At 47.9% G+C, this 9,533-nt stretch overlaps 1 protein-coding gene across 1 annotated transcript; it reads right to left on the bottom strand.

Annotated features, from left to right (window-relative positions):
- Nucleotides 1–7,039: 7,039 nt before the first annotated feature.
- Nucleotides 7,040–8,897, bottom strand: LOC123397654 (probable cinnamyl alcohol dehydrogenase 8D). The gene is made up of 5 exons (XM_045092191.1): nucleotides 8,862–8,897; nucleotides 8,542–8,668; nucleotides 8,339–8,452; nucleotides 7,743–8,256; nucleotides 7,040–7,647 (listed from the first exon to the last, which is right to left on the bottom strand). Exons 2-5 carry the CDS (start codon nucleotides 8,619–8,621, stop codon nucleotides 7,285–7,287), a joined length of 1,071 nt encoding a protein of 356 aa, XP_044948126.1. The 5' UTR covers nucleotides 8,622–8,668; nucleotides 8,862–8,897; the 3' UTR covers nucleotides 7,040–7,284.
- Between the last annotated feature and the right edge of the window lie 636 nt (nucleotides 8,898–9,533).

Genomic DNA, 9,533 nt, shown 5'->3' with positions numbered 1-9,533 from the left:
ATTTTTCGATTATGAAATCTGGCAGATGGATGTCAAAACGGCGTTCCTTAACGGTTTCCTTAAGGAAGAGTTGTATATGATGCAACCCGAAGGTTTTGTCGATCCTAAAAATGCTAACAAGGTATGCAAGCTCCAGCGATCCATTTATGACTGGTGCAAGCATCTCGGAGTTGGAACAAACGCTTTGATGAGGTGATCAAAGCATTTGGGTTTATACAAGTGGTTGGAGAATCTTGTATTTACAAGAAAGTGAGTGGGAGCTCTGTGGCGTTTCTAATATTATATGTGGATGACATATTGCTGATTGGAAACAACGTAGAGTTTTTGGAGAGCATAAAGGATTACTTGAATAAAAGTTTCTCTATGAAGGACCTAGGAGAAGTTGCTTACATTCTAGGCATTAAGATCTACATGGATAGATCGAAATGCCTGATAGGACTTTCACAAAGCACATACCTTGATAAAGTTTTGAAGAGGTTCAAAATGGAACAGTCCAAGAAAGGGTTCTTGCCAGTTTTACAAGGTACGAGATTGAGTAAGACTCAGTGCCCAGCAACTGATAAAGATAGAGAGCATATGAGCACCGTCCCCTATGCTTCAGCCATAGGATCTATCATGTATGCAATGCTGTGCACTAGACCGGACGTTAGCCTGGCAATAAGTATGGCAGGCAGGTTCCAGAGTAATCCAGGAGTGGATCACTGGATGGCGGTCAAGAATATCCTGAAGTACCTGAAAAGGACTAAGGAGATGTTTCTCGTGTATGGAGGTGACGAAGAGCTCGTCGTAAAGGGATACGTCGATGCAAGCTTTGACACAGATCCAGACGACTCTAAGTCGCAGACCGGATACGTATTTATTCTTAATGGGGGTGCGGTAAGCTGGTGCAGTTCCAAGCAAAGCGTCGTAGCTGATTCTACATGTGAAGCGGAGTACATGGCTGCCTCGGAGGCGGCTAAGGAGGGTGTCTGGATGAAGCAGTTCATGACGGATCTTGGAGTGGTGCCAAGCGCACTGAATCTAATAACCTTGTTCTGTAACAACACGAGTGCCATTGCCTTAGCAAAGGAACCACGGTTTCACAAGAAGACCAGACACATCAAACGATGCTTCAACCTCATCTGCGACTACGTCGAAGGGGGGGACGTAAATATATGCAAAGTGCACACGGATCTGAATGTAGCAGACCCGCTGACTAAAACTCTTCCACGGGCAAAGCATGATCAACACCAGAACTGTATGGGTGTTAGATTTATTACAATGTAATTCACATGGTGATGTGAGGGCTAGATTATTGACTCTAGTGCAAGTGGGAGACTGTTGAAATTATGCCCTAGAGGCAATAATAAATATAGTTATTATTATAATTCCTGTATCAAGATAATCGTTTATTATCCGTGCTATAATTGTATTGAATGAAGACTTATATACATGTGTGGATACATAGACAAAACACTGTCCCTAGCAAGCCTCTAGTTGGCTAGCCAGTTGATCAAAGATAGTCAGGGTCTTCTGACTATGTACAAGGTGTTGTTGCTTGATAACTGGATCACGTCATTAGGAGAATCACGTGATAGACTAGACCGAAACTAATAGACGTAGCATGTTGATCGTGTCATTTTGTTGCTACTGTTTTCTGCGTGTCAAGTATTTGTTCCTATAACCATGAGATCATATAACTCACTGACACCCGAGGAATGCTTTGTGTGTATCAAACGTCGCAACGTAACTGGGTGACTATAAATATGCTCTGTAGGTATCTCCGAAGGTGTTCGTTGAGTTAGTATGGATCGAGACTGGGATTTGTCACTCCGTGTGACGGAGAGGTATCTTGGGGCCCACTCGGTAATACAACATCACACACGAGCCTTGCAAGCAATGTAACTTAGTGTAAGTTGCGAGATCTTGTATTACGGAACGAGTAAAGAGACTTGCCGGTAAACGAGATTGAAATAGGTATGCGGATACTAACGATCGAATCTCGGGCAAGTAACATACCGAAGGACAAAGGGAATGACATACGGGATTATATGAATCCTTGGCACTGAGGTTCAAACGATAAGATCTTCGTAGAATATGTGGGATCCAATATGGGCATCCAGGTCCCGCTATTGGATATTGACCGAGGAGTCACTCGGGTCATGTCTACATAGTTCTCGAACCCGCAGGGTCTGCACACTTAAGGTTCGACGTTGTTTTATGCGTATTTGAGTTATATGGTTGGTTACTGAATGTTGTTCGGAGTCCCGGATGAGATCACGGACGTCACGAGGGTTTCCGGAATGGTCCGGAAACGAAGATTGATATATAGGATGACCTCATTTGATTACCGGAAGGTTTTCAGAGTTACCGGGAGTGTACCGGAAATGACGAATGGGTTCCGGATGTTCACCGGGGGGGGGGGGGGGGGCAGCCCACCCCCGGGGAAGCCCATAAGCCTTGGGGGTGGCGCACCAACCCTTGGTGGGCTGGTGGGACAGCCCAAGAAGGCCCTATGCGCCATAGATAGAAAATCAAAGAGAAAAGAAAAAAAAAGAGGTGGGAAGGAAGAGAAGGACTCCACCTTCCAATCCTAGTTGGACTAGGATTGGAGGAGGACTCCTCCTCCCCTTGGTGCGCAGCCCTTGGGGCTCCTTGAGCCTCAAGGCAAGCCTCCCCTCCCTCCTCCTATATATATGGAGTTATTAGGGCTGATTTGAGACAACTTTTTCAAGGCAGCCCGACCACATACCTCCACAGTTTTACCTCTAGATCACGTTTCTGCGGAGCTCGGGCGGAGCCCTGCTGAGATTAGATCACCACCAACCTCCGTAGCACCGTCACGCTGCCGGAGAACTCATCTACCTCTCCATCTCTCTTGCTGGATCAAGAAGGCCGAGATCATCGTCGAGTTGTACGTGTGCTGAACGCGGAGGTGCCGTCCGTTCGGCACTAGATCGTGGGACGGATCGCAGGACGGTTCGCGGGGCGGATCGAGGGACGTGAGGACGTTCCACTATATCAACCGCGTTCACTAATGCTTCTGCTGTGCGATCTACAAGGGTACGTAGATCGGAAATCCCCTCTCGTAGATGGACATCACCATGATAGGTCTTCGTGCGCGTAGGAAATTTTTTGTTTCCCATGCGAGGTTCCCCAACAAATGGACATATCATTCACCGCCAACGACTTGGGCCGGCCTCCCTCCGCCCTCGCGTGGCCCAGGCGGCGCCTCGCCTCGGATGGACCAGCTCCACCAACTGCCGAGGCCCAACTTTCTCCCTCCGCTGGCCAGTTGGCCTCCTCCTCACTTTGGCCCAGCACCCGAGACGGCCCAGATCCCCCTTTCGGCCTACCTCGCCATCTCCTCCGAGCCAAGTTGGGCCGAGCCCAGTTAGTTGAGCTGACCCCCAACCATCTATTTTGTGCCCGTGCGCCTTTTAGCTATCCTGTGCCCATGTCATGTTTAGGCCCAGTGCGAAGATCCGGCCCATTAGTATTTTTTAGGTCCGCGAATTTATTTATTTTCAGAAAATAACATATTTTTTGAACGTCCGTAATTTCTATTCCGTGCGTCGGATTCCGACGAGCTAGATATGTAACTTGGTTATAATTTCGCGTAGAATATTATTTTACAACTCTCATGCATATTTAAAGTTGTTTAGTATGCTTTTTTGCATCGCTTTGCGTGTCGTCGCAATAAAAATGGTTTAGGTCGTAGTTATTTACCCGTAGCTCCGTTGGAGATGAGCCATATATGTAAAAGGACTAGAACGACGAGTAGAATCATGTGAACCACTTTGTTTTGCCGTATAACAAACATAAAATGTGATTTGGAAAAATCTGGACATAATTAGAATTTAACGCGTGGGGTCGTCTCGGAGACACTATATGTCGTTTCCGGCTTCATTTAAAATGCCTAGATAGGTAGATTATTTGTGCTTCACCCCTTGCCATGTTTAACAACATTTAATATTACCGCGGAAATAAACGGGAGTGAAATAAATAATTAAACGTGGAGTTTCGTCAATATGCAACTCGTTGCACATTGAGCCTCACTTAATGTGTAGGTTTGATTGTGTGAATTGCCATGCCATGCCTTGCATATTTATAGCTGGTCATGGATCATATTAGGAGGTGCATCTTGTCATGCTTTTGTCGTGGTGTTGATGTGTGTTGATTCCTGTTGTTTCGGTTTGCTTCGTCTCGATAGATTTCCGCAAGCGTGTCGAAATGTGAGGACCCGTTCGACTACGTCGGTTCGTCTGCTTCACAGAGTTGTTTTTCTTCCAAGCGGGATCTCAGGCAAGATGATCATTTCCCTAGATACCATTACTATTATTTCCATGCTAGTTGTTTCGTTTCTATCGTTATGTCTCGCTGCCTACCACGTGTTAAATATCAACCTTCCAACATTGCCATGAAAACCTTCAACCTGATCACAACCTAGCAAACCACTGATTGGCTATGTTACCGCTTGCTTAACCATTGGATAGCGTTGCTAGTTGCAGGTGCAGTTGCTTCCATGTGATAATATGGGTTCCTTGTTATATCACCCTATTAATGCTATTTAAATTAATGCACCTATATACTTGGTAAAAGGTGGAAGGCTTGGCCTTCTAGCCTGATGTTTTGTTCCACCTTTGCCGCCTTAGTTTAGGCTACCAGTGTTATGTTCCATAATTGAGCGCCCCTAACATGCTTGGGGTTGTTATGAGGACCCCCTAGATTCTCGTTTTGGGTTAAAGCTCATCTGGCAAGGCCCAACATTGGTACTATATTTGCCCAACATAATAACTTTGTTAATACTGAAAAACATAGGGAGTTAGCGCTACCCGAGGAGTAATTCAACATAATACATGAAGGGCCAGTGCTGATGGTGTTGGTCCAAAACTAGAGTTGTTTGCGGGGCTAACCCGGGGCAACTCGAATGATGTCTATGAGGCCACCGTACACTGTGCTTATCCATCGTGTCTTGAGAACGAGATACGCGGCTCCTATCAGGATTGTGGACACGCCGGGCGGCCTTGCTGGACTTGTTTTACCTTTCTCAAGCGTCTTGTGAGAGGGATTCCGAGGATGCTTTGGGTTATCTCGAGGTTGAGGTTTTCCAATAGGAACCCGAGAAGATCACGGGTTTCCCTGATCGAGGTCATTCCGTCGCGGCGTGTGGTAGTTTGTGATGGACTAGTTGGAGCACCCCTCTAGGGTTAAATCTTTCGGAAAGCCGTGCCCGCGGTTATGTGGCAACGTGGAAACTTTGTTTAACAACCGGTTCTAGATAACTCGAAGTAAGCTTAACTAAAACTTGCCAACTGAGTGCGTAACCGTGAATGTCTCTTTCGTGAGATCCTTTTCCGACCGAGGACACGGTGGGGTTATGTCTGACGTAAGTAGGTGTTCAGGATCATTATTTTGATCACTATTAGTCCACGTCCGCTATGCGTAATTCATCCCCCTCTTATTCTTGTACTCGTTAGTTAGCCACCTCAAATAAATGCTTAGTCGTGTGCTGCAGCCTCACTACTCAACCATACCTCACCCATTAAGCTTTGCTAGTCTTGATACCTTTGGAAATAAGATTGCTGAGTCACTGTGGCTCACAGATTACTACAACACCAGTTGCAGGTACATGTAAAGAGTTATCTGACGTGAGCACGCTGATTGTGCTATTTAGAGTTTCTTCTTCTTCTTCTTCATCGATCTAGGATGGGTTCCAGTCCGGCAGCCTGGCATAGCAAGGATGGACGTCGTTCTTTTATCGTTTGTTTTCGTCTGTAGTCGGACCCTCCTCTTCTTCATGATGATTGTATGTATTATACTGATGTGACTCTGATGTAGTTTGTGATGAGTGTAAGCCAACTCTTTATTCTCATCTTTTCAGTACATGTACTCGTAACGATATCCATTCTTGCGAAACGACGAGATGCGTTTCTATCCCTGTCGAGGCCCTCGTGCCAAAATAAGGATAGGACCGCATCTTGGGTGTTACAGTTGGCCAGCTCATCCCAGCTCCAGTGCAACACGAGAAAGTACTTGGGCTTGCAGGTTGTCCGTTGGCTAGCTCGGCCCAGCTCGAGTGCAACGCAAAGAATAAAAACATACACGTTTGGTAGAGGAATTGAACTCACAACCTTCTAGCCGATAGATTTGACGCCAACCAACTGAACTGAAGTGTGTCGATCTATGTTGATTGGCTGCGGTTGCTCTTCTTATCAAAAAATACCACCTCGCCTTTTACAAACACAACCATCAATTTATATACGTGTTCAAATTACGTGTCATCGATCATCTTAATAAGTTGGCTTGGAAATTGGTGATCGGAGGATGACGATTGGGTGCCCAGAAAGGAAGTATTGAAGCAAGGAAGGATTCTCGAAAGGAGAAAAAAAGAAGAAAACATGAAGGATAAATATGGTGGGCAATTAAATAGGAAGGATGAATCAGTACTATATGTGGAATAATTAAGAGCCGGGATTTCCTAATGAATGCTTAAGAAATGTTGTAGGAATTAAAAGGGGAAATTAAGAGATATTTCTTCCTAAGACACGCTTGCATGGGCAACTAAACAACTACTCCTTCCGTTCCTAAATACAAGTCTTTAAAGAAATTTCATTAGTGGACTACATACGAATGTATATAGGCATACTTTAAAGTGTAGATTCACTCATTTTGCTTCGTATGTAGACTCCTAGTAAAATATCTTAAAAAATTTATATTTAGAAACGGAGGGAGTACAAGAGATGCCTCCTATGTGTAGATGGGGTGCCTTTTACAACAAGGAACTTGCTAATACGTGGACTAAATAAATGGAATTCAGGCTAAATAAAGTGTTGGGAAAACTTTATGTATTAGCTGGTTCAATTTTTATGTATGTAATGATTACATTATGTGTTCTTCGTCTATCTCTTCTAAGAAGACAACATACACGACGAAACACTACATTTCAACTGAAGGCTGTATTAATGAAAATGAAGAAGCTCGCTATCTGAAACATTATGGTCCACTAGAGCCGGGGAAAGAGATGTTGATAACAAACTTGGACGAGGAGACGAGGATGGAAAAAAAAAGGAAGCATGAGACATGTGGTAATGTCTTCTATTACAACGCGCGAACATTTATGCTAGTAATAAATAAAAGTGGTCAAGTTACAAAATAAAGATAGCACCTATTATTTCAACTGCAATTCTGGAAATGCGCGTGCCAACCCATGCGTGGAAATGAAACAACAAATGACGAGTTCATGTGGCTGGAAGCTGGTAGGTAACCAAACGACACGCGTGGGCATACATACACTTGGAGGCACTAAGCGGCGGCGCCCAGCTGGCTGCCGGCGACGTCGATGACGAAGCGGTATCTCACGTCGTTCCTCTCCAGCCGCTCGACCGCCGTATTGACGTAGTCCATCTTGACGACCTCGACGTCGGCGGTGATGCCGTGCTTCGCCGCGAAGTCCAGCATCGCCTGGCAGCTGCCGACGCTGCCCACGAGGTTCCCGGCCACGCGCTTGCCGCCGCCGATGATGGCGTAGGCCGGAAGCTGCAGCGGCGTGCTGGGCGCGCCCACCACCACCAGCTGCCCCCTCGGCTTCAGCAGCTCCAGCAGGGGCACGATCGGGTGCCCCGCCGACACCGTGTCGATGATGCCGTCCATCGTGCCCGCCGCCGCCTGCACCCAAAAACTTATGCGCGTCAATGCCTCCCGTCCCGTGCCAAGAATCATGTGTCAGTTAATGGAAGGAAACAACTGAAACAAGACGTAACCTTCATTTGCTCGGGGTCTTGGCTGACCAAGAACGCGTCGGCGCCAAGCCGCTTGACCGCCTCCTCGCGCTTCCTCGGCGACGAGCTGATCACGGTGACGGTCATCCCGAACGCCTTGCCGAACTTGACTGCCATGTGGCCGAGGCCCCCGAGGCCGACCACGCCCAGGTGCTTGCCCGGCGCGTTGAGGCCGAACTCCATCATCGGGCTGTACACCGTGACGCCGGCGCAGAGCAGCGGCGCCGCGCCGTCCAGGGGCAGGCCCTCCGGCACGCGGACGACGTAGCCCTTGTCGACGACGAGCACGTCGGAGAACCCTCCCTGGGTGGTCGCGCCGTCGTAGTCCACGGCGCTGCAGGTGAGGACAAGCGTGGGACAGTGGTTGTCGTGCCCACTGCTGCAGCTCACGCAGGAGCGGCACGAGTCGATGAAGTAGCCCACGCCCACCGTGTCCCCGGCCTTGAAGTTCTTGACGCCAGGGCCAACGTCTGTGACGACACCAACAATCTCATGCCTGCGCAAGAATTCACCATTAGCTTCTAGAGTAGAAATTTGGAGGAGGCGAATTGTGGAATGATGGGTTCACGTTCACCCACCCGGGGACGACGGGGTAGAGGGCGTTTCCCCACTCGTTCTTGACGATATGGAGGTCGGTGTGGCAGATCCCGCAGAAGAGCACCTTGATCGTCACATCGTCGTCCTTCTGAGCCCTGTTATCATGCATCACAACGTGGAGGAGTTCGTCAGATCGGCGCAAGAAACAGAGGGGCATGAGAGGGACTGGACAGAGGAAGACGACCTTCGTGAGAAGCTGTAGGGGGAGAGGACACCGGACGTGTCCTTCGCAGCCCAACCGATCGCAGGCATGCCTTTCGCCATTGATGACTGCTTGCTCTGCTTGTCGGTCCTAGCAGCACTTAGATTTCCTGCTCAAGAATACGGATGATGCTGCCAAGCCACGAGATTGGGGATAAAATAGGCAAGCTGACGAGTTGGAGTGGACGTCAGATACTACTACGTGTGTAGGGCATGAACGTCAGATACTATATACTCCAGCTACAGCGGTGCCGGTGCGGTATCAAATGGGAAACACATGCCAATCGCAAGTCCTAACCCTACCTTCGCTGTAGCCACCGGGAAAGGGCGCCCGTGCTGTGTTCCTCTTTCTCAACTCTCAACTGTAAACGAATTGAAGCGAGTGTGCGGTTGGGCCACTAGGTCACCTACTCAATTATGGAGCGGTCCATTCGATGTGGGGTCAATGATCGTCGGCCGGCGAATGATTCGACATGTCTGGTGATCACGTGCGATCCAGCGAGGACGAACCATGCCTGCCACGCCTGCTATGTGCCGACCCGACTCAGAGCATGTCCAACGAGCGTTCAAAAACTGCTTCACGCGTTAAAAGGTCCGTTTTTTGGGCGCCGGACTGCTCCAGCAGAAGTTGCAAAACACCGCGCGCGCTAAATTTTTTAGACGCGCGTTTAAGAACACTATAGCGCGTAGCATTGGTGCGCCGGCTTACGCGTGCAACAAACTCTGAGCTGCTGCAGATGGGACCCCTGGATCAGACTGGATTGGACGCTGCACTAGCGCGTCTGTTGAAGATGCTTCGGTCCCCACGCTCCAATACTGCTATAGTGACGCGCTAAAAAATTTATTGGGCGCGGATTTTTTACGCTTTCGTTGAAGATTCTCTCATGAGAAGAGAAGAGAAAGAATATCTAAATTTGTGGGTACTCTGACTGATTGTTTACTGCAATACGTTTCTAAAACAGGAATGATTCCAAA

The sequence above is a fragment of the Hordeum vulgare genome, chromosome 5H (genome assembly GCF_904849725.1).
Source record: "Hordeum vulgare subsp. vulgare chromosome 5H, MorexV3_pseudomolecules_assembly, whole genome shotgun sequence".
In the NCBI taxonomy this organism is placed as follows: Eukaryota; Viridiplantae; Streptophyta; class Magnoliopsida; order Poales; family Poaceae; genus Hordeum; species Hordeum vulgare.
This window is presented reverse-complemented; position numbering and strand designations above follow the sequence as displayed.